The sequence below is a fragment of the Teleopsis dalmanni genome, chromosome 2, assembly GCF_002237135.1.
Source record: "Teleopsis dalmanni isolate 2A chromosome 2, ASM223713v2, whole genome shotgun sequence".
NCBI classification, from domain to species: domain Eukaryota; kingdom Metazoa; phylum Arthropoda; class Insecta; order Diptera; family Diopsidae; genus Teleopsis; species Teleopsis dalmanni.
Genome location: NC_051847.1, coordinates 42,869,125 through 42,896,265, shown reverse-complemented (window position 1 = coordinate 42,896,265; position 27,141 = coordinate 42,869,125). Strand labels below are relative to the sequence as shown.

The following is a 27,141-nucleotide window of genomic DNA, read 5'->3' as shown; positions in this document are numbered from 1 at the left end:
GTTCTAATATGACACAGCAAGTGAATTTGTTAATAAAACTTTCACAGCAAAGTAACAAAACTCCATAAAAATGTGCGAACATAAAAGTTTTGGGTCAGTTGGTTAAGGTGCGCTGACTCTGAGCTTCAGATTTGGCAGAACACGAGTTCATTTCCTGGTACTTGCAGTCTCAAAAAATGATGTATAAATAATTAAATTAAAGAAATAATTTCAAGGTCGCTAATAATAGATATTTGGCAATACTCGAAACAGCTGTATGGTCAGTCAGGAATTTAATTAAGTAAAAAATAAAAAAAAATTTTGCTATTGCTATTCAATACTGTTCGAAATCTCTATATTAAATACAATAGTTTGTTTTAAGTAAAATAGCCACTATCGTCATAACTGACTTTAACATCAATTTTAGTATTAGATTAGTTTATTAAAGACCAATTAAGTGAGAAATATCTTTTCAAATGAACTAATGCTATATATTATTAAATCTAACAATGGTAAGTTGCCATTAATATAAAACATATGAAATTTTTTATTTAACATCTAATATGAAATCAATCAGGATAATCATTAATCGTCATATGTGCGTTGACAGTAAGAAGAGAATAACATTTATCAGGATATCTGAACATACCTAAAACTAACTAAAAATAGACCTATCCTAATAAGTGCGAGTAAATAGGTAGATAACTTTACTGAAGCAAAGTAACTAGTTCTGAATTATTAGAAACTAACTAAATTTTAAACTATTTTGTTAATGCTACTATATAAAATATATTTGCCATATCCTTTAAACTTATATGAACATTTCTTAAATATTTGCAGAAACTTTTTTCAGAGTTTAATATGATTTCGATCACTGCTAAGTACAGTTCTCTTAATGTTGTTGACCATAATTCTTTTTCAACTCAGCACATATAATAAATTTTCTTTTTCATTTGTTACCTCATATCTCATACTATCTGACAAATGTGTCTTTAAGTTAATAGGTCTTGCATGTGAACACAAAAGATCCATTAAATACGAAATTGCCATTGATGCAATCCCAAACTCAATTAGTCGGACTCATGCACACATCAACAACCTTAATTTACACTTTACAGAAATTTTGCACACAGTTTTTGGCATTTTTCTTGAGTGTATCCTTTACACTTCAATTAATTAATTTCTCATTAACCTTATTTGCTCCAAACGTACCTGATGTAATTAGTTCAGTCCTTTCATACTTGCATTGATTGAGTGGGAAAGGAGAATGTAACTTCATGTGTGACAAAATAATTACGATTTTCGATTAGAGCTGAACATACTCATATGTATGAGTTCATATGAGTACAAATAGTTGATGTAGTCAGATACAAAGTAGTATTATTGAGAACACAAAATGAAATCCATTTTATTATTTTGATAAATTGAACTCTTAAACCTTGTTAACAATGAGAGAGAGAAGTTTGAGAAGAAAACTACTTAGTTAGGCATTTTATAGAACAAAAGATTTATAGACGTTGAATAAAAAGGCATCTTATTTGTAAGTAATGAATACCAGTTTTAATAAAATTTGCCAGCAAAGTTTCCAATAGAAGTGAACTACAATAACAAAAATTATTTTAATATTTTATTTGATTAAATTTTCGGCTATTTCGAATATTGCCAAATACCCATCATCATCATGGTCTTGAAAGTATTTCTTATATTAAATTGTTCGTAAATAATTTTTTGAGACTGCAATTACCAAGGGTTGAACTCGTATCCCGCCAAATTTTATACTCAAAGTGAGTGTTCATTAGTCAACTGACAAAGATGTACTTGACTTATATGTTTGAACTTGGAGTTTTGTTAATTTTTTTTTGAAAGTTCATTAACAAATTTACGTATTGAGTTATATTGGAACGAAATCATAAACCAGCTGAAGAATAATTGAATTAATTAATCATAGTTATTTTTTAATTGTTCAATTTGGATACTATTTTTTTTAGTCAAACAAAAATTCAATTAACTAAAATTTTACAGTTTTTTGTTGTTGTCTGTACTAAATACAATAGTTGCTATTAAGAAAGCTATAGCAGTCAGAACTGACGTAAAAAATCTTCAATTAAATTTAACAAAAGATTTTCACACAAAAAAATTGGTACTTAAAGTTTTAATTATTGAAGATTTCTAGAATTAATTTGTATACAATTAATTAATTAGACCCTGCCACTTCCGACAACCATATCTGATCAGAACTCGTCCCTGTTTCACCGACGGTATAACACAGACACAGATAACTGTTAAAGCTACGTATGTTGTATTATATGATGAAGACAATACGTCCTTCCCTGTTCGCTGTTAAAACGTGCAGGGGTCGGAGACGTTAGGTTATTGTAAAAGCCACCTACAGTTTCAGACAGAATAGTATAGACACATGTTACTATTAAAGTTACGTGTGTTATACTCCGTGCGACCTATATTCAGTTTAGTTGTCTTGATTAAATCAGTACAAATGTAGTAATATTTATAGTATGTTATATATTTTATATAAACTTTTTTATAATTATTTTATATTATATTATTTTATATTATAATTATTATATATTATTATAATTATATTGTTAGGTACATTTTGTAATTTATAATAAGTATTCATACAAAATTCAGTTTGATGCAATTCAGCAATTTAAGGAAAATTTCAAATGCAACTATGCAAAAGATAAGTTTTAAGCAAAAGCTAAGTTAAGATACAGAAAAATTTACTTTTTTTTAAAAACAGTTGACTTTAAAATCAGTAAAAAATTTTGAATGTAGTGCAAATTTTTAAATTTGAATATTTTTTTTTATTTTATAATTTTGCTTTTTTAGTGAAAAAAATTTTTGTGGTTACAAGGTTTTCCTAAAGCTAGAGATTACATTGATGTTAAATTTGAATATACAGAAAAAACTGTAACTGTTATTAATTTAAAATAGAGTGAAAAATAATAATCCACATATCTGAAATCCACTAAAGCCAATAAAACTACTAAGTGCCATCCTTTCTAGTTAGATTAATTACCTTTAAAATTTCCCAGGTACAAATGGTGTTTGGTGTTTTTGTAAACATTTGTAAACAAAAAACATATGATTTTCTTAATTTGTGGCAGTATGAACACTTTGCAAATTAACTTAATTTCATTTTTAGGAATTTAATAATATTTTACTGAATGAACATAATGTAACTAATTACTACGCATATATATATAATATATAATCAGTTGTGAATATGCTTTAGAAACGATAATATAAACATAGTTAATATTAATTTTTTTTTTGCCTGAAAGTCTTTATATTATTTATTTAATATGAATAATTTTTCGTAGACATTTGTTTTTTATTAATTACTTTAATTTTCAAAATTATTAAGTTATCAAGTTTTCTGTAATATTAATTTTTATAATTACATGAATATTTATTTTGATATTGATATATATACAAGTATAAATCTGTACTTTGTATCATCCATTTTCGAATGCTTTTGTCAAAAGTTTTTGGACGCTCTTTGACAGGCGTCAAAGACAACTGTTTTGACAATCTCACTTCCTGTGAAAGCAGTTCTTGTTAATATCCGTAAGACGACGAGCAAGTTCGTAAATTTCTTTGAAAGGGGGAAGAAGTGTTGAAAAAAATCGTGAAAAATCTTAAAATTGTGCATATAATTTAATTCAATAATTAAACAATTCTTAATTAGAGTATTCGTCCTTTGCGAAGGTTAAAATTGTTTTTTTGGAAATTGTCTACATTTCGGAATATTTCACATCACGCTTTATTAGCAAATTTTGGTCGTATCGGAATACGAATAGGTTTAAAATTTGCGACTGTAGCCATCATAAAAATTAATAAGAAAATTTTGAAATTCACATTATTTCCATCAGGTGAGTTATTTGTATAATTTTATAATATTGAACTATATTATAATAATATTATTTATTTTTTTTATAATATTATTATACTCGAATTAGTATAATAATATAATATTGAAATTGTCAAAGTGCGTGAAAACGTAGAGATAGTAAATCTATATCCTATTAAAGTCAAGCCCACTAAACCGCGCAAGTATCATGATCACATACACACATAATTAAAAAATAATAATAAGTAATAAGTAATAAAAAGTGGATTATTGTTAGTTCCAAAATTTTTACTAAAATAGGGATAAAACGTAATGAAATATGGACGCTGTGTTATATTGCGTCCTTGAAGTGTTATAATTTTCACACTTTTCGACTCGATTACAATTTCTGGGGCGCGTGATATATTTCATGTTAACATTGAAACTTAAAAATATTTTTAAATAGTTTTATAAATAAAAAAAAAAGCATAAAATATTTTTAAGCAGTACTCCTATACTCTTGTATTGTGCAATAAAAATTTGCTCAATGTATCAATATATATCGAAATCATAATTGTGCTTTCGTTATGCACTTTTTTTACATAAAGTATTAAATGATGAAATAAGAAACAATAATCAAAAGAAAACCAAAATTTTAGATTAAATCAGCATTGCCAAGCACAAAAAAATTTCTTATACAAAGATTATAAGAAATTTTGCAAGATAATATGATTATCAATTAAATTTAATTAAAAATAAGCAAACAATATATAAAAAACATTGATTTTTTAAAATGCAAATCTTTTAAGAATATTTTGAAGTAAATTTAATTTTTATTAATTGCATTGAATCATAAATTTTATTTGATTTTATAACACTTTCAACATTTGGAACATTTTCGATGGTACCAACATATCTTTGAATAGCACCAACATATTTTAGTTTAACATTAAAATAAAATTGACTCAGAAGTTTGAAAAAGAACGGGATATATAATAAATTTTCCTTAAAAATAATAATTACTCACGACTTTTTATAAAATAACAATAAAAGTTTTTAAATGTATAAAACATATAATACTATGAAATCAATGATGTCGCTATTGTATATATAATGCATCAGAAAAATAGATTTTATAACCACTAATTTTATATAGAACGCTCTTCCTTTTTTACTTTCTTTAAAAACTACGGCACAAAATTGCATTTTTCTTTTAAATTCTAAAAATAACTTTTATTATATAAACAATAATAATAATAATAAAACCATTATCCTTAATATTTAATATTATGTTCGAACTATTAATGACATAAGCTATTATGTCAAATTATAAGACTTTTTTCAATTTTATTCAACATCATTTTTTTTAATCAATAATTCAACTTTTTAGGTTTAAAAAAATACACTTTGAAATGAATCCATCACGTCAACAACATGAAGATGAAGACCTTGCCGGCGACACTAACCAACCTCTAGAAGGTTCGGTAAAACCCGTGCCTAACCTATTAGATTACACTGATTATCCAACATTGTCAGCTTCCCTAACACGTTCAAATCGTAAACAAAAGGAGTCAGAAAATATCGCTGACACCTCCAAAGCTAAAATTTCGGAACCAGTAACATCAGATGTAGATTTTGATTTGTGTCAACTTTTGGCAAATATTTCATTATCTTCCAATCAACAGTCAAACGGTGTAGATGAAAAAGTTGCTGAAGAAATTCGTCCATTCTCACCATATCTGAAACAATTTATGTATGTTCCTGATGATGAAAAAACGTATAAAAGAAAAATAGACAAAAAAACTGCCTCTCCAAATCTATCAAATGAGACTCAAACTAATGCAAGTCCACCTACAGCAGTAGACATAGAAGGTAATATATATAATATGCCAAGTAGTGTTTTAAATGACGGATACGGCCTAATGGGCCTGCAATCAATATTTGAACGCGGTAAACGTAATCTTTTATCCATACATATTACCGGTATGAATCTCTACGAGCTTGGTATAGATGTATGTTCTGCAGATCCAGTGTTACCATATTTTGGTGGTGCTTTGGATTTTAATTTTGATGGTAATACAAAAACATCATATGATCGATTGGTTTACAAATTACCAAACTTTGTAAACAAAAAGTTGCCAAAATTTAATGTTAGAAATATGTCTCAAGATTTATTGTTTTATATATTCTTTACTAACACTAACGAAGTTATGCAAATAAAAGCTGCTATGGAATTGTTCGATAGAGGTTGGAGATATCATCGTTACATGAAAAAGTGGTTACAACTGTTACCAAATGGAAATTATGATTATTACGGATCGAGAATAATCGGCCGGTTTCAAATATTTGAAAACAAGGATTGGAAAATTCTGGTACAATATAAAGTATTAAATTTCAACGATCTTTTGGAGCGAGACACTGCAAGTGATAACGAAATTTAATCAGAAAATTATGAATTTGCAAAAAAAAAAGTAACATTTCGTATATTTAATAATAATTAATATATTTTTTATAGTCATTTGTGTAATCGAAATACTTTTGATATTGCCCGTTTAAAAATGTTAAATTTATATAACTTTTATTTTAATATAATATTTTTTGCATCTCTAATAGACGATTTCATAGTTATAATTTAAGTTTTAAAACTGAGTTAAGCATGGATTAAGTCAGCCAAGTTAATGACTTAAGCATTACTTAAGTCAATTTTAAGACTTAAGTTACGAATGTGAAATATGCCATTAATAGAAAAGAAATGATGGATTTATTGTAAAAGTATTGCATATATGTATTAAGGAAATACCTAATACATACTAGTAGTTATACAAGACTGACTAAATTTAGTTTCAAGTAATATCAAATAGTCCCTTCATTTAATTAAATTTAAATTAAAAACACTTTTACTATATATAACATCGGCTCAAGCATCTAAAGTATTTCGCAATAATCAAAAAAAAATTTTAAATTAATTTTTTTCAAATTAATTTTTTTTAAATTAATTTTTATATTTTACTAATATTTAATTTGTAAAAAAAACTGTTTGATTATTATTTTATCATTCATTATATTTTAAAAGTGTCCCAACAACAAAAAAATAAAAAAGAAAATCGCATATAAAAACTAAAACCAAAACAAAAGTCAAAGTGAAGCTCATAAGCAGACGCCAGCAGACACTGTACAGTGCATTGCAACGCTGTTGGCTTGAAGCAAGTTTAAGAATCTGTACACGGTTTGACAGTGTCTTTTTATAAGTTTTGCTACACAAATAAATTAAAGAAGAAGCATATTGTTTTTTTTAAAGCAATGTGTTGTGTTCTGCATAAACGTCCAGTATTATTTTTTGCAATTTGTGCATTGTGTATAGTGTAAAGTGTGAGCGAGAAAGCGCAATGTTTTTGTTGTATTAAATCGTACTTTTTGTTCACTTTTAATTAGACCAATTTATATGAAACTTTACCACACACATACATATATGCTTTGCAGTAAAAAAATACTAATGCATAGCGATTGAATTTTTGTTGTTGGAATATAAACAGTAAAGTTTTTTATTTTAGTATTTTTTGTTTTTCTGAATGATATTTAACAGTAAATTGTTTTGTGCTTATATATTTTGTTGTTGCTAACGTTTAACAGTAAAGCCTTTCAGAAAGCTTAAAATTTAAATTCTCAATAAAAACGAAATCAGACAGTTTTTTATATAAAAAAAAGATTTAATGTAAAATAATTTAATGAAATTATTTTGATTAAAATTACCTTCAAATAAAATATTGCTGTAATTATTTTGTATAATTTTTTTAACTTTTGATTTTATTTAGGATATTTTTGCAAAGCAGAATATTAAATATTTTTTTTTTACTTTTAATTTAATTTAGTATATTTTTTCACATAATTATTTTTGGCTTGACAATATAATTCAATATTAAAAATAAGAAATGTTATATTTCATATTTACTTTCCACACAATTTTATGAAAACATTTCAGTAGCAAGACACTTTTATACTTTATTAATATTCTATTTACTGCATTATTTATTATTTTTGCAAAGTAATTTTATTAACTAAAAAATAAAAAGAAGTCTTTGGGCGTTTCGTACTTATACACTCACGTCCAATCAGACTTTAAATGGATTTATAACTAATTTACTTCAACAGACTTTTGCGCAAAAATTATTTGCTCACACTTGTTTTGTTTGATACAATTATCACCCATTAAATTCTTTGGGTGAAATAAGTATGATGACGTCATCATTATCAGTACATCAGAAATCGTAGCAGTTGAAATGGTTGCTTCGAATATGTCAAGTGTGCTTTTGTCTTTAACATAAAACATATCAAGAAACAACCAATGAAAAGATCATTATAATCAAATAATAAATTTATAATTCTTGCACAAAATCATTTTATGATTCGCACACTTAAGATCATTGTGCTATACGCAGCTTTTGTTTGCCTTTAATTGTTCTAAAATTCAAAGCTTTTAGCTGGCTACCATGAAATAAAAGGAAGTCATTTTTTTATTCTGCATTCGCAATCAGTATATTATTTGTCTGTGGCATCACTTTATCGTTTGGAAAATCTATCCTAAAGCTACAAGGCTTTGTAAGTCAACACAAGTGAGCGCTTCAGCTAATAAAACATTAATCAATAAACTAAAAAACTCAAGATTTAAAAAAAAAATAAATAAAATAAAATTATCAAAAATAATTTTTTTTTCAGTATATGGCGTATACATAGGTATATAGAAGGAAATCGGAAATATCTAGGTTAATATCTATTCTAACAGGACACTGGTTTGGAGGATGGCATAAAACAAGGCCTGATCTGTCGAATCTACTGTATTATCTGTTTATCGACACTCTAAAAGAAAATACTGAGGCACCTATTATATCTATGTCTAGGATATCTCGGTTGACACAGTGCAATTTAGACAAGAAATGAAGAATTTAAGGCGGAACCTGCTCAGCATGCTATAGACTGAGTATATCCTACAACAACTTTTGTCGAGGTTATAGCTCTAAGGATGAGGAGCAGACCGTGATCCATCTCATGTGTCACTGCCCTTCTTTAGCTAGAAGAAGATCAAAAATCTTCGGAACCCCCTTTCTCACTGATCTGACTGAGCTATCACCCTGTAATTGTAGGGACCTGACCAAGTTTATAGAACTGTCAGGTTGATTTTCCTTTACTTAATGTGGGAGTCGTTACTTTTTCCGAGTTATACTGATTTAAATCTATGTATGTACGTACCAATGCTACGCCTATGGTACCGTAATGTGCCATTATTTGAGCTCAAGTGGACTTTTTAAAAACAATGCTAAAATGACAAACAATGGCAAATTTATTTTTCCAATATCATGTTTCTGTCAAGCAAAAGTTTGTAATATTTAATTACATAAACAATAACGCAAGATCATTTATATGATTGTTATCACGGAAGAGATACGATAAGGGAATAGATCCTCCCCATTAACAAACAAATTTCTTTGAAAATTTTTATCATTTTTCTGTGGTCATGCTTTATTTATTTTACTCTTGGCTCCTGTTCTATGTTACGTTGATAATTCAATGGAGAGATAATATACTGTAAACAGCAAGGACGGTATTTCATGGATTTTAACAATTAACAATTCCAGACTAAGAGAGACGGGCTCTATATGGTGTTTCATTAAAGAAATAAATGCACTATCCCTTCTTTTTCATTTTCTATTACATTCTTGGCACAATCCTTATTATTCCATTGTCTCATACCTATTTGTAAGTATGGCTATTTCATTCCTACATTGCACTGTATCATTGCATCAAAAGCCACTGCTCATCGAACTTTAAACTCTGAACTCAGGTGAAGACTATTTTACACTTTATAAAAGACCCCATACTTTTAGTTTGCTTTAAAGTGACTTTTCATTTTAACTTATATTTCAAACAATTTTATCTCTTGAATAACTTCAATTAAAAATGCAATATAAAGGTAAAAATTATAAAGTATATGAACTTCATTACAGTTGGTTAAGTGTTGCAATTCCTTAACTAAATTTGTTCACTCTTGAAAGTTATAAACAATTGAAGTACTGTGATATCTCAACATCATCAGCATAACTCATTTTTCCAAGTGGCCTCTATTTCTTCCTTCTGCAAACACAAACTTCTGGTGCCTTGGCTATGTTTTATTGTAACCCACTTTAGTTTCATATCTAGCATTGAAAGTTTGGTCCAACTACCATAAAAACGATACTGTAAAAAGAAAACATTATAAACTAGCTAAAAACATAATTTAAACTTTTGCTTTGTGGTAATTAAAAAGTTTTAAAATTTTCTTTTTGTTTTATTGCCATTGAGTACAGCACTTTGCTTTTCTATCTACAATTTTACTATTTTGCTTTCATGGCCAATAATGTTGGAGCGCAGTTTTCCTTGTTCCATGAAGTACGCAAAACACTTAAAGACAGCGAGAAGTCATTCCGGAAATTTAAAGATGTAGACATTTTGTATTTTGTAAAGAAAAAAAAAACAGACCAAATAAGTGAAAGCAAAAGAAAGTGCGTAGAAATTGTTGTTAAAACTTTGTCTAACATAGCAAGTAACCTTAAGAAGGGAAATGTTAAAAAGTTATCAGCAGGACACGCACATTTCTACACTTAATAAGGAATCTTTTGTAAGTATTTGTTTGTGTGTGTGTGTTTGTAATTATGTACATTTTGATAATAAATTAATATTTCCAGTCAAACGAAAATGGTTATTGTTGCCAAACTTGTACCAAAAAACCAAGGTAACCACAAGCCAAGCCGCTGTTTCAACCCACAAACAGTGGTCTGGTAACCAGTCGGTTGGGTTTATTTTTCCTTAACTAGCTTCTCTGTTATGTTCATTGTCGTGGTACTCGTACATATTGTTTTTGTCATGGAACAAAAGCCGTTCCCGCTGCAAAGAATTATTAACTGCACTTCACAACTACTGATACACTCGCACTCACACTCCCACACACTCACAATCACACAGTTATGCATACATATAAATATGTGCACTTATACATCTGTAATGATGTGTATATCCTTTGAACATATTTCTTTGAAAATTTTTACCATTTTTCTCAGGACTTGATTTATTTATTTTACTTAAGCGAAATTTATTTGAAAATGGTTACTTTATGGTATACGTATATAGTAAACAGCACACGTTTTCCCGCACTAAAGAAAAACTAGAGAAATAGCAAATGCTGCAGTTAACTTTATCCTTTTTTCTTGGTCCTTGGTCCTTTTTATTGTTTGAACATTGTGCAAAAAATTACTTAAGCCTGATTAGCAAGTGAAGATAATTTCTTAAGTTTTAATAGAAATTTTTTAATAAAAACTGCATAATTTTTTACTTATTTTATTGCGGTAAGTGTCTTATTTAAAATATGATATTTAAATTATAATTAAGATTTCTATATCAAGATTTTAAGTCATAGTTATTTGAATCGAAATTTGAAACAAAAACTTTATTATTAAATTTATTATATATTTTTATATATAATAAATTATATACATTTATATATAATAAATTATATACATTTATATACAATAAACTATATATTTTTATATATAATAAATTTATAAAAAAAAAACTTTTTTTTTATTTAAACGTCGTTATTAATTATCTTCAATAATTAATATTTTGATAAAACCCTTAGCCTCATCACAATTTTTATTAAGTATACTAAACTCATGCTAAATCACGTCATTACGGCTCTTATTTAGCATACTAAATGCGTACTAAAATGCTTTACAACAGTTTTTATTTAGCATAGTAAACTCGTACTAAATTGCATCATCTCAGTATTTATACAACATACTAAACTCCTGCTAAATTGCGTCATTACAGTTTTCATTTAGCATACTAAACTCATACTAAATTGCATCAACATAACTTTTATTTTGCATTCTAAACTCGTACTAAATTGCTAAAGTGTGAAACTATTAAATTGACAAATAGCAACATCGTGAGTACAAGTTTTCTGTGCCAGCTATGATATTACATAGTTTACTAAGTAATCCCAAGACAAAGACATTTATCCATGTAGTATTCATTACGCTGCTTATGGTACTATTGAGTTTCTTTCCATAAACTCTCTGGTACATTCATCTGGCGGTGCGTAAATGAGAAAGATGTTACAAGATTATCTCTGAATTCATCTTGAAAATTTGATTTTGACTTACTAATGATTGTTATAACTATAAAAGATCAATCGCAATTACAGTTCCGTTAATTTTCGGGGTTTGCGTCAATGTTGATGCATATGCTTGCCATGGAAAACAACATGGAAGGTTCTCTTAAGTAATAGGTTATGATGGGTTTTAGTGAGAAAGTGTGACTATTTCAACAAGACAACATCATCGCAAAAATGCTTTAAAGCCATTTGTAAATAAACATTTCGATGAGATGGATGTACCATTTCATCATAATTCTACACAGTTACCCAAATTACATGTTAACCATATATGGCTGACACACTGTTTTTTATTATGCTATATATAATTTGCACAAGGGCCTCTACGGTCATTTCTCTAAGAATCCATAAGATTACAGTCGTGTAACGTGCAATTTTGAAGTGATTTCGAAAACTCTAATTGTTTCTATTGATTTTTCTTTTGGGTCCGAATACAATTAAATTTCGAATAAGAAATTTATAGATTTTTAAAAATTACAGTTACAGTTGAATTTAGCTATCCTTCGTATAATATATTTTGAGATTCTATAATGATGCTTATTATAATCATGTTACTACAAAAATAAAAGTATTATCATTTTACTTATGTTAATATGAAATATATTCTGGAAATTTTTTCTAAAAAATATAGTAACTTTTATTACAATTAGTTCTTTTTTGTTCGAAAGTATCAACTATTGATTTAAATAGAATTCACGAATATTTTATTTTGTACATGCGAAGGCACCGACCATTGCTTTTAACAAAAATAGCATCGACCACAAATTCATTGTACCAATCAATTTTAAAAGTAGACCCTCTGATTCCAATAAGTTTTCTTTATTAACTGATATTGATTCAACTTCCTTGCATTTTAAACATGAATCTTTTGGCAAAGTTGCAGGACATACATTTTTTTTCGATTCAGACTTATTTGTCTTAGTCATGCAAATACTTTTATTTATCAGCATACGTTTTTCAGATAAACTAGACATCATAGGAGGCTTAACTTTCAGGCACCTTTGTGGTGTCTCGCCACGCAACATACGAGTTATGTCAGCATATCTATCTACGGTACCAGCAAAAAAATGGACAGGTCTAGCAAGTAAGATGTTTTCTACTTGCACCTTTAGTTGCTTTGGTTTAAGCTCTATGTTAAGAAGCATTCTTTTGCTACCTTTCGTTCCAAGTAACCGCTTATCAAAGTTCAAATTTTTAACCATAGAACTAAAGTATTTTGCCAAATATTGTGGTCCAATTTCTGCTCTGAAACTACGCGCAAGTGTTGTGTTACGAACCTTTCCAGTTTGGTCTATAGACCAATAAGGAAGTCCAGTTACTGCTTTTAAACTACAAGGAAGTGTTGCGCTACGAACCTCAAGTTTTCCTGAAGTTGAAAGTAATTCATGCTGCACTGCTGACTTGTCTTGGATTTGTAATCTCTGATTATTATGGAGATATTTGAAAATATTTAATATGAGATGATTTAGACTACTTTGCTCAACATTACTATTTATAATTCGATCTGTAAAACAAATATTTTCTGACATGCTAGCTTTAAGACTTACAGAAAACATTTCTGTTAAGCTATCATTAAAAGTATTTGTAAGAGTCAAAGTAAATTGAATACATTCTTCATCAAATTTGTTACCAAAATCGCATGACTTTTCACAAATAATTGATAGCGCATTTTGGTTTGTTGGAAATTGGTATTCATTAGTTGCAAATTCAACAAATGGTATTAGATTATCATTCTTCTTCTTAACCATATCATCATTATAACAAAAGCTGGGTTCATAAGTCTCTTTTTCTTCAAAAAGTAGGATTTTATGGCTACCCGTCTTCTTTTGGTCACCCTCTCCTTTGTTCTCACACATATTGGATGGAATAAATGTATCGCGCTTTGTCTTCGTGGCTTTTCGAAAAGAATAAGACATATGCCTTAATACATCTACATCATCGTGAGCTGAAATTTCATAACTGCAAAGAGATCCTTTATCGCTATGCCCAAAAATGCTTGACGAATTATGCTTTCCTCTAAACAATTTGTTTAAAGTAACATATTCATATCTCGTGTCTTCATTGTCGAACACAAAAATGAATGAATGGAGCTTAGGTGGAACATCTATGAATTAAATGTTAATATTTTTCTCTAAATTTAATTAAATTTTTAAAATTGAATAATACCTGACATATTCAATTTTATTTCTGTTTTCAAAGCATTTGAATCGGATGTTCTTTCAACTGGTTTTTTGAATGGCAAGATTGCTTTTTTCACTTCTCTCGAGGCTGTGATTTGTTTAGTACACTTTTTGAAGGACAACTTTTTTATAAAGTAACCTTCACCACTTGAGATGACGAGCCTCACAGCCAATAGAGAGGAGTATTTATTTTCATGATCCTCTAGTATTGTTGATGCTGCATATTGATCCATTCTTAAAAAGATTTTTATATTGCCTAATTAGTTTTTTCGGTACATTTAATTTTGAATTAATTTTACAAGCCAAAGTTTTGAATTTTTATACGGATTTTTGTAAAGTAGTATAAAATAAAAAATATTATATGAAATAAAATTTTTTGATAATCAAGTTTTAAAAGTTTTGAACTCAATCATTTTGAAAGCCTACTTTTCTATATTTTGATATTTTTAACAAATTTTGGTGAAAGAAATGCAATTCTGAAATTTTTGCAAATATATCATTGTAGTACGTAGGTATCTGGTCAATAAACAACAGGAACAAAAGCTTCCATCAGATAATTTGTACTACAACATTTCGCTTTACACATGAAAGTTAAAATATCCCTCATTGATCACATTTCAATATCAAACAGGACAGGGGCTCCTGCGTTCATATTCTATATTAATCCACTTATCGATTAATGCCCAACGTACGATGAAACAATAGTCGCTAGTTAGTTTAACCGCAGTCAAATAATATGGTATACAATACATTAGTCATATATATGAAAGTAAATGAAAATCAAAAAAATATGGGATGTACTTATGGAAAATTGAATATTTAGCTAAACCCAAATGGCAAACGATGGATTTATACTGGTTGAGCTTAAAAAACGTGATATAATATCCACAAAATATAATTTTATTATATACAATAACAAATTAAGTTTGTTAATTAATTAATTTAATTATAATTTTTTTTTAAACCTATGAAAAAAATACTCCTTAAAATACAAATCTAAAAATCTTAGTTTAAATAAAATGGATAACATATATGAGCTAACATACAGCAGTTTCCGACACTTGCAAATATATGTACGTCCTCAACATTTATTGCTTTAAATATCCGTAAATAATTTTGGACTACGAGTATTAGCAATTGAGTAAGTCAATGAAAAAATAATATTTAAATCATACTAAGCGGGCATAATGGATATAAATCAATCCATTATTATTATTACTGCTACTCCATCCAGCATATTCTCCAGATTTAGTCCCCTGCGATTATTTTCTATTTCCAAACCTAAAGAAATAGCTGGGCGGTAAGAAATTTGAGCCGAATGAAGAAGTCATTACCGAAACAAACGCGTATTTTGAAGGTTTTGAGAAAACCTATTATTTGGAGGGAATAAGAAAATCATAAAAACGCTGGGCGAAATATATTGAGCTAAAAGATGATTATGTAGAAAAATAAAATGTTTATTTGCCGAAAAAAATTTGTTTTATTCAAAAAGTCGCTGACTTATCAAACCGTATATAGGACAGTGGTTTCCCTAAAAATAAATTCAAAGTAATATGTAAGAACGTAAAGCAACCCAAAATCCATATTCCCCAAACCAAATGTAATTGGCCATTACGCAGATATGACGTTGGACATATGACGTTTCAGACTATCTTTTGGAGAAGAAACAGATGGAGTGTAATACGTTGAATAACCTTAATAGTTAAATTAAGTTCTTATGTGATAGAACAACAGATATTAACTATTATTATTACTTTAGTTGAACGACTTTTTTTGCTCGTTTGCTTTTGAAGGCATTTTTGTCATAGCCCGAAAGAGCCATTTTTACTGTGCCCCCGTAACACTCTACATAACATGACCCTAAGAATTCACTTTGCTAGTTTATTGTCAAGTTCTTTTGTTACTTGACAAGTTTCCCTTCCGGACCACTTTCTTCGGGACCACAAAGACCATATATATTTATTTTGAATCACTTGCATTTTGCAAACATATTTAAAAAGTTTTTCGTATTGTCGACTCTATGTTCGAATACTCGTAATTTTGAATGAAATTTTTTTTTAAACTCTATATATAGTTAGCTTTTTGCTTAATTAATTTTACATTGTTTCCTGGTCAATTAAAAACGATTAACGGCTTTTGAATCTTAACGAGAAAATGCGCTTTGACACGTGTTCCAAATTTATGCTGAAAGCATTGAAATCCATGGCATGGTTAATAAACCGCTTACCGCATGTCAAATAAAACAAAATATAGATTTAAATATTTACAAATTAAAATGCATAATTAACTTTTTATGCTCCTCCGTTACGAGTGTTTATAGTGTATATAATCAGCTTTGTACAATGTTTTATATGAAGGGATACTCAAAACTAAAGCCACAATGCGGTTTATTGAACTATAAATAAAATTCCAACCAAACGCTCCGGTCCGCTCGACTCCTAGGAATGATATGTAGGAATGATATGTAGGTGCAGATAAAAAACTGAATGTATCTGAACTGAATGCTGTAGAGAATGAAAATGCTAATCATTGTAGCGTTTAATTTAATTTACTTAATACATATGAAACGAGATGTCAAAAAAAATGAATTATTTTTTGTGTCAAATAATTTAAATGTATGTTATCCTGTTTTAAATAAATAATTCAATTTGAGATACGTGTGTTCCACATAACCCAATACAAATGATACTTAATTATGTAAATTTAAATGAAATATTAAATTATTCCATTTATGTGCATTTTTTATTTGATATTTTTTTTTTATTGTATATTTTTAATGAATTGCTTTAAGTCAATCTTAAACAATATTGCACAATTTTAACAATTAAAAACAAAATTAACAATTAAAACCAAAATTAACAATTAAAAAGTTTACGCTTAACTGTCAAACGCAAAGACTGGAGACTAGATGGACCCACGTCAATATTAATGACGATTTTTTAATATTATTTTTTTGCTTATTAATTCTTGAAAGTTTATCCTCCTGCACTGCGGCACTGTGGCAATTGAAGTCACATAGAAAAGTGGAAGAAGAAGGCAGTGGAGAAATGTACAGAAGTCCTTTAAGTTCATTTTAATTGGATTAAATTATATAAAAGCTATATTAATGAAATACATACTCTTATAATGAAGACGCACAACAGATGCAAAAATAATTTAATTAATAATAAAACAACTTATTTGCACTAATTGACTTTTTATGTATATTTATTTAATTATTCTCTTAAAATATGCATTTTAGGATCAATATTAATAAATAGTTGTAAAATAACTTAGTCAAGAGGGAATATACAAATCATACTTCGAAGACTTGAAAGAAAGAAACCAATTTTGTTAATATGGTAATGTAGAGCATGGTAACCTATCAGATCATCTGCGAACCAGCGAATGATCTCAGGTCTGTTTTACAGAAGAGTATTGTTCTACTATGGTTAGAACGAACCAGATGAAGAACAAACCAGCGCTCTAGAGTGGTTGTTAGATAGATCACCTTCTGGAATTTTTGCTGTTGTATAAGTGTTTGTTGTATTTAAACTCTGTTTTAACCTTCTGGCACAAGAAGACAAAAAAAACCTAGGTGATGATTTAACTCAAAAAATGTACGCCCTTACTCTCTGTCTTAGATAAATCTATCTCACTAAGGTACTAAGTCAATTTTTTTCTTCTCTCCCCTGAGAGAGGAAATGAAGTTTTCACAATGCTGTGGAAATCTTCTCCATTAATTTCTAAGAGGTGGTTTAGTGGGTTCAAGTCTCACACGGTGGTTTTCGATGCATCCACCTACTGTCAAAAACAAAAAAAAAAATTATTGCCTTATAGCTCAATTTGATTTGCTTTTTATTATTCACTTATTTCATTTAATTTGCTCTGTGAACAAACATGGAATCTGAATACACGCCTTCGTTAGAAACCTTAAATTTGTTGTGTAAAGATCATATTAGTTGTAGACCAACTTCTTTCTTGAATTTAAAAACAACACAATTTTGAAAATTACTACTCCAAGCTTGATCAACTCAAATTACTCCAACCTTAATCAACTTAAATTACTTCAACCTTGATCAACTTAAGTACAGGCGTTGGCTCGTGGATTTAACAAGTGAGTCTATGCTTCAAATTGGGCAGGGTTTAAAGCTTGGGTGTTGCTCAGTAAAATTTATGTATGGGCAATTAAACCAAAGAGTCCTTTCAAAGAGGACTGATGATGAAGATTTGATAATATTTGAAACAGTTGTACGGATAACTAATAATAATAATTTATTATATTTATATAAAATTATTTATTATAATAAGAATTGTAATTTACTTATAAAATTTTTAATTTTATATTATATTTATATTGAAATAAATAGTGGTAAATAAATGTCTTTTCTATTGTTGTGTAAATACTCGTATTAAATCAATTACCAACATTAATGACTAATATCTGTATAGACTTATAATCCATGACTCAAAAGCTTAACAAATTTTAAGCTAATTGCTAACACTAATGACTAATGACTAATGTCTGTAAAGAATAAAAATCCTTGATTTTCAATCTCAACAACTGAAGCCTGCAGTACAATGAACTCAATAATCGAAGAAGAATACTTAACAAGCTGCGCTGTAAATAACAGCAAAATACACTTCACTCGCACACCCCATCTTCTCACAAATCAAAATTCTTTATAAAATTTTCGCATAATGGAGCTCAATCATACCAATATAGGAATATATACTTCAATATTTTCTAGAATCTTATTTGCACACTGAATGAAGTCGAACACGCCCCACAATTACAGTACAAGATTACAAGTATATATATACGTACTACGTACAAACGTCTATTCGTATGAAATTATTATCCTTACCTCTTTTTTGCGGCGGTTGTATCGAGGGCGATGGTATACATTGTACGACCATCAGTGATGAAATTGCTATCCATATCCAGAGGCAATATATCCATGAGTTGTATTTGAGTGCATCTGAAGCTGATATATATTTTGTATTTAGCAGAATTCTTTTTGTTTTCGTAATTACATTTTGAGCAGTTGTTGTATTTGTAACTTGTTTACGTTTTAACGTTGGAATTGTTGCTGATTCGGATACAATTGCCGTAGCAGCAGCAGTAACAGCAACGGCAACATCTCGAGTTGTTACTGCTGTTGCAGTCAATGGTTCTGCTTTTAATGTTGCCACTACGCTTAAAGGTATGTCCGCCAATAAAGTTGAATATTCTGCCTTGTTCCCTTCGTTGTTGCCAGCATCCATTGCTGCAACTGCTGCTGCTGCTGCTGATGTTGTCGGACGACGATATTTTATATGTTTGCGCGTATTATCCTTAACAGTTGTGTAATAATTTTTTAAGGATTTAATGCCTGCAGCATTTGTGATTTTTGCTATTGTTGATGTTGCTGTTGCTGCTCCTACTCCTGCTCCTGCTCTTGCTCCTGCTGCTGCTGCTGCTGTTGTTGTTGATATTGTTGTTATTTTTGCTATATTTGTTGCTGACATTTTATTACATATGTTCTTTTTGTACATTTTTATATAATTTTATTGTTATTTTATTTTTTGTTTATTATTGTTAAGTTTGCTTCACTCACGTCATTTAATTACATTTAATAAAAATTTTCCTTTTTAACAGATTTAAATAAATTTATTGATATATTATAATAATTATTTTAAAAATATGTATTTTTATTTTATTTTAGCGTAAGTTTTCTTTCGACTTTTTAGCAATATAACATATTTATAGTTTTGAGAAACACTAGTTGGAAAATAATAATTATTAATAATATTTTGATATTATAAATAAATTAGTTACAATTATGAATAACTATTAATATTATTAAATTTTTCACATAACGAAAACCAATGTATTAAAAGATACATATATATTGCACATATACTGCATATTTTTGACTTACTAGTACCTACATACTATAATATATAGGTATCTATATTATGTTCAGTATTTTATTCGAAGATAAAATTTTTGTTGAAATAAATACTAAACATTTCTCAAAACAGCGATGTAATGACTTTTAAAAAAAATATATATAAAAAGAAAAAGATGTAAAATATAATGAAATCATTACTTATTAGAAAGAAGAGACGAGAATTGTGCTGCAAACTAGTTGGAATCACGGTTGCCACTTATGGTACTTTAGTACCAAAATTGGTACTTTTTTTTTCGTTTGGTACTCATGTTCAAAAAATGGTACATTTTTGACGACCCAACTTTATTGTGGATATTTTCAATTAATTTTTTTTATAAATGCAACTTTACACTATTTTAGATTTTGTTCATTTGTAACACAGAACAAAAAAACAAAAAGTTCCAAAAAAATTTTGGACCTTTTTTTACAGAAATGGTACCTTTTTAAACCAATTTTGGTACAGGAAAAAATTTTCAAGTGGCAACCGTGGTTGGAATCTTAAATATGTACCTATTAAACTTACTGTTATTCCTTAAAAATATATATTATAATAAAATACGGTGCACAATAGATCTCTGGATCGCAGTGCAAAATCTTTCAACACACAGAACTAAAGTTTTACACAGATGACTCATAACAAAAAAAAAAAATCCATGTATATCCATGTCTTTGACCACTGTAATATTTATCAGGAAGGATTAAATATTTCTTTGATTACTTATCAAATAAATAACTACCAACTTAAACAAACATTCTGTAACCAAAACAACGATAAGTACGGATGATTCATATTCCAGCTTATTACCCGGAAGACTTGGAAGACATTACTCGGCGAATCGTAATATTTTAAATTGATAATATTTTTTCTCACAGATTTTCAATATATCTAATTTATAATTTCATTTTATGCATTATAATTTTTTAATTTATAATTTTTACAAGTAAACCAGCCACTGTACCTTTTTCTATTATCAAAATGCTAAGATCACGAAACAAATAAAAATAAAATAAATAAAGATATAAAGAGCTAAAATAAACAAGAACAAGAAATTTACCAATCAAAAAATTACAAATAGAAATAATTTTAGAAATAGTTTTATATTATAAACAAACTATCTACACAATGTTCGTACTCTATTCAGATAAACAGGCGGTCATCAAATCAACCAACTGTAGAGTAATAAGATCAAAAGTCGATCAGGACCATTTTCAAGGTATGCCTGAGGTCATACCGATATTGAAGAAAATTTCAGGGCTGATGAACTAGCTAAATAGTATATTAATCTCCTTCTAGGCATAAACAGAAGCAATATCTGAAAACTTATCGCCACTAGTGACTATTATAGAAGAATGTCATTCGATAGAACAAATCATTTAAACTAAGCAATTTGTCTCTCGTCTAAGTTAATGTAGTCGAAACTTGAAAGACAATTCTTTAAACAAAAAATATAAAATCTATTTAATAAAACTCTATTTTTAAATAAGTTATTTTATTTCGGTTCATCTTTTAGATTGATATCTATTTAAAACGCAGAAGTAGTACAATCTATCAATCATTTACTATATAATAGAACTACTGTACTACAGTGACAATAATGGCTAGGAGTCTATTTTCTTAGTGTCCTTGGTCTAATTGAGATAACAAAAGTAAAATAATAGAATTTCTCTTACTTAGGGTGGAAAACCAATACCAATTAAATTAATGGATTAAGAATTAAATTAATGGATTAAGAATAAAGCAATGAGTTATATTGAAAACAATGGTTGGTGAAGTTCGGCTTAAAAACAAACGAATAAGAATTTTCAATTCCTCCAATTCTTCAGCAATTGTATAAAAAATTTCTCAAGTTCTTGTTGTAATCGTTACTGTTTCCTGGAGAAGATTTAATCATACCTTCCAGTTGTTTATTTGTAAATTTAATGATATTTTCGTGTATATAATTACTATCATCTATCTATTATAACTATCTGTCTATCATATTACGGAAATCTCTCACAGATCTATTTCTAAACTGTTTTAATTATATGCATTCACTATTCGTTAACATTAGATAGGAAAAAAGGACACTTATTTTTCAAGCTAAGCATAAATATTCGTAATTACGATTTGTTAAATTATGTTATATATTATTATATATAATATATTATTATTTCATAATTTTTTGTCTATGGTATCTGTATTTAAATAAGAGCATAATTGTTTATTTCCTTTGCAATACGCAAAAGTCCTTAAGCTTTACGATTATAAATATTTCAACATGTTTATTATCAAGGATTTAAGTTTAGTAATTAATTATGTTTTAATGAATACAAGTCCTTTTAACTTATAAAACAATTTCTCAAAATAACGAAATAAATATAATAAAAACAAGAACATCGGAATTAAGTTGTTTTTAATCGTTTTTGCACTTTCCCACAACGAATGAGTGTGAGTACTTAATGACTTTGACTAAAATTACGAAGTCCTTTTGCACTCTCAGAAATTTTAAATTATTTATCGCAGAGTTGGTAGGTTTCTGCACGTAATTCTGGAAAAGTTTAGTGTCATTCAGGAAGATTTATGATTTACGATGTACTTGGGTTAAAAGCAAACATTATTTACAGTTTAATATTTTTTAAATTATTTTAAAATAATGCAATAAAATATATATCATTAAAGTTTATATTATTTACCCTTTTTTGAAATTAAATAATAAATAAGTACCAGTTCGATTCCTGGTACTTGCAGTTTCAAAAAAAATAATTATTTACGAATAATTAAATACAAGAATTATTTCCAAGACCACTGATGATGGGTATTTGGCATACAGTATTTGGCTGACCAACAGCTGTATGGTCAGCCAAAAATTAAATTAATTAAAATAATATAAAAAAATAAAATTTTTGTTGTTTTATTTCACTACTGTTCGAAAAAACCTCTTTATTGAATAATAAATAATTTAATTTAAATTTAATTAATTTAAGTAATTTTATATATTATCACTTCGGTGAAAGAGCTAACTAACCGACATAGGTATATATTTGCCAGTACATGATCTAACTATTAATACCCATTTTTAGAGTTCTATTTACTTCAAATATTTTATATTTGATATATAAGATTTATATTTATATAAATTTTGGATTATGGATTATATAAGATTTATTTATAAGTTTAAAAAAAAAGTCGTGAAAATAACTGGAATAAACTATTTATAATAAATTAAAATTCGAACTCTTTGCTTCTTACTAAACTTATTCATATATGTATCAAGGATTTATTTGATAGCCCGAGCGAATAAGTAATGAAGCTCTCTGGAAGCGGATTTATCAACAAATAACGTCGTTAATCTCAATTAAGCGCCGTAAATGGATCGGGCTTCAAAAACCTGCAAACCATTGACGCTGAACTTAATGACGTAAACTATTCCTAGAATAAAATTTAATATGCTGCTCCCAATAAAGTAAGATTTAGATCGATTGTAGAGGCTCTATAAATAATATTTATGAAAATCCCATAGTCAGATGTGACTAGACATTGTAGTGAGAAACGTTATATATTAAAATATTATAGTTTAATATTAGTTTTCAATATCGTATATATAGTATCTTAATCTCTTAATTAACATTTTTGAATAATGTTAATAAAAACTACTATTGATATATTAATTACTTCAAATATTTATGAAAATCTCATAGTCAGATGTGGCTACAGACCGTTGGTTGTTTGATTGCAGTGGCAAGCTATTAGACAAATTCCATGTACCCCAATTAGCAATTTTTCGCTATTTTGCTACCATATTTCTCGCAAAAACCCTAGTATAGAAGAGTAAAGACTAAATGCATCCTACCATCCCAATTTAATAGGTCTTTCGTTTTCACCGATAAATAGTCTGATAAACTATCAAAGAAGTATCTTCCTAAGAACCTATATCTTCTGGACGCCAAAGCCGAGCATTCATAGAGAAAATGTATTATGGTTTTTTTTTTGCGGGTTTCCACAATTTCTGCAGTGAGGATTATGAGAAATGCACAGTTTCCCTGCGTGGGTTGCTATACACCAATGACCGGAAAGAACTGCAGTAAGTCTTGCAGTGAGAAACATTATATATCAAAATTTTGGTTGAAAAAAAAGCAAATAAGCATATTGAAAATAATAGTTCTATTGTTGCCATAACTTTTCTTATTCCTGTTATAAATTTTCATTCAATTAATGCCTAAGTATTAGGGATCTAAGTTTGACATCTTCATTTTCTCATGTACCTCAAACTTCTTTCTATCTAAAAAGTCAATTAACAACTTAAACTTGGAATATTTCTTTATTTCAGTAAGTGAAGTAAAATAAAATTCTTCCGAAATTAATGTCACTCAAAACTTTCCAAACTTGGAGTTATGACATTATTATTATTAAATGTCAAGATTTGTATTGTTGACTTTGTTTAATTTAATATAAAAAAAAATATATCACATTTCATAGGAATTATTTGCATTTAATATCCCCGACCACAATTTTACGATTGTTTTTTATTTCCTTATTCTGACATTTATTTTATTTTCCTGTTAAGTGATTTGTTACTTCAAATTGACATTAACAAGTGTTTTCCAATCTGCCGTTAAAGAGGGCTAAGTCTTATGAGGTTTGACAGTTTCAAAAGTTCAGTAAAGAATCTTTTCATTTTCTTTATTTTAAGGAGGAATATTGATTTTGAATTAAAATGTTTTTGACAGGAAAATGTCAGTCAAAACAAGAAGAAACCACCAAAATAAGGAAGGAAGAGGGAGGTGCACATGAAACACCTGCAGCAAAACGACTAACCTACGAAAAAGTTTGCAAATTTCAACTGGTGGAATGAAAACAGAGATTGTTGGTTGACATTATATATTTTATGTTACATAAAACAAAAATAAAATATTTTGAAAATATTTATTTATTTAAATATATAACTAAACAATATTTAAATTTAATTTAATTTTTAGAATTTATCTAATTAATTGTTAATAAGTAATATTTCTAATAAGCCAATCTAAATGCAAACAAATACCCTGAACGGACCTTTGTTCATAGATACGTCTACATCTATAAAAATATATGTATGACATGAAACAGAAGAAAAATATAAATTATATCTAATAACATATGTCACTGAAGCTAACAATATCTTACAACTTTCAGACCTCTTAAATAAGATCTATAGGATTAGCATTAGAAATGTTCATTAAAGTTGTATGGATATTATTCTAACCTTTACTTGTTACTGGTTAATAAGCTAATCTAAAAAGTTATACACTACTCAAATTAGGTATTATGACTTACTTGAACGGTTGAAAATTTAGTAGGTCTCTGAAAAATCAGAGATCCTACTATATAATATAATAGTAAAACCAATACTGAAATATGGACGCTGTTCGTATGTATCTCGTGAATAATAAAAGTATAGATGGGTTACTAATTTCAGTATGTAAAAATAGTTAACTTCTTGATGAAATATTAAAAATACTTTCAAAAACACTGCTTATTATAATGAGTCATATTTAAGTACATTATTTGTATAACAAATATTATCTAATTCTAAACTTTATATAAACATTTTTTTTATCAGTCTTGACAAATCATCAACTTTAGTTCGAAATTTTAACATAAGAAAGTTATTAAAAACTTTATATCTCCCACTACATAATGCCTAATTTCAGATAAATCAAGATTAATGACTTATCTCTATTATTATTTTTCATCCTTAATCAATTTATTTTAAATAAGAATAAAAAAAATAATTTTTAAAAATTATATTTATTTATTTATTTGTAAGTTAACTTTAAAATTAATTTCAAAGTTAACTAAGGATAAGGAACTGGATTGCTAGGTCCATATTTATATGTATATTTTGATTTTAATGCGTGGGAAAGCAATTTTTATATTTAATGTCATTTATCCATTAAGAACTTTAGTGTAATTTCATCCTTAACTTTTCACTTATAAATTGACTAACCTTTTAAAGTTTCATTAGTTAATTTAAAATATTTGTCTGAACCCTTTTAACAGGAAACCAAAGGAGAAAAGGATATTTTCTTTATTAAGAATTCAAGTATCAAAAGCAAAGGTCAAGGTTCAACAAAGGATGTAGTGACAAAAATAAATCATTTCAAAAATAAACTTCAAAGTATTTACACTTAAGTGTTGACTGCAGATATAATATATTTTTTTTAAATTAAATTTTAAATTATCAATTAAGGAATTTTATTTTATTAAAATCCTAAATATAGCAACTGTATTTTATTTCTACCTAATGACTTTGATATTTTATTTTGAAATTTTTTTGAATATTTTGTTTAGGATTCTTGGTTGAATAATTGAATGAATATAAAGTTTCTAAATATATATATATAATGAATATCAAAAGTATTAATTATTTTTTTTTGTGTTTCTTGATAAAATAATTAAATAGATATTTAGTATTTAATATACCCAAAATATCCGTAGTTAAGCCTTTTAAAGGACAGCTATTAACTAGTTTTAATATTAATATTAATTAAGTTGATAAAATTTTCAATCAATTTTCAAAATTTTTAGCAAAGAATATTTACGAAAATAAGCTGAGATTTAATAGATTAAGATATAAGATATATTAAGATATATGACATAAGGAATCAAAGAATTAACATGATATTAAAGGTCCGTAGTGATTGAAGTCATCACGCCAGAACATAATAGAGGCATATATGACATGGCTACTCTGAGTATCACAACGGATTTAACATATGAAATATGTCTCGAGGTTGTGGAGAACACCTAATCTGTGAATGTTCAGCATTTGCGAGAACTATATTAATATTATTGGATTATGATATCTTTAGTATAACAAATGTTTATGCTCAGGATTTATATTCATGAAAATATATAAGAAATTCGACTTATCGTAACCTAAGCTTTTATATTAATTTTTTATTTCTTCTCACAATGGCTAATTAATTGAGTGCCTTATTCTGCCTTAACTCAAGAAACAAGGATTGAAAATTAATCAAAAGTAAAATTTT

At 27.7% G+C, this 27,141-nt stretch overlaps 2 protein-coding genes across 2 annotated transcripts; one reads left to right on the top strand and one right to left on the bottom strand.

The window, feature by feature from the left end:
- Positions 1–3,450: 3,450 nt before the first annotated feature.
- On the top strand, positions 3,451–6,787 carry LOC119683475 (regulator of gene activity-like). Its single transcript, XM_038097159.1, has 2 exons — positions 3,451–3,875; positions 5,223–6,787. The coding sequence occupies exon 2, from the start codon at positions 5,245–5,247 to the stop codon at positions 6,271–6,273; it is 1,029 nt and encodes a 342-aa protein (XP_037953087.1). The 5' UTR covers positions 3,451–3,875; positions 5,223–5,244; the 3' UTR covers positions 6,274–6,787.
- A 5,875-nt stretch (positions 6,788–12,662) lies between these two features.
- On the bottom strand, positions 12,663–14,522 carry LOC119683474. Its single transcript, XM_038097157.1, has 2 exons — positions 14,202–14,522; positions 12,663–14,139 (listed from the first exon to the last, which is right to left on the bottom strand). Exons 1-2 carry the CDS (start codon positions 14,446–14,448, stop codon positions 12,740–12,742), a joined length of 1,647 nt encoding a protein of 548 aa, XP_037953085.1. The 5' UTR covers positions 14,449–14,522; the 3' UTR covers positions 12,663–12,739.
- Between the last annotated feature and the right edge of the window lie 12,619 nt (positions 14,523–27,141).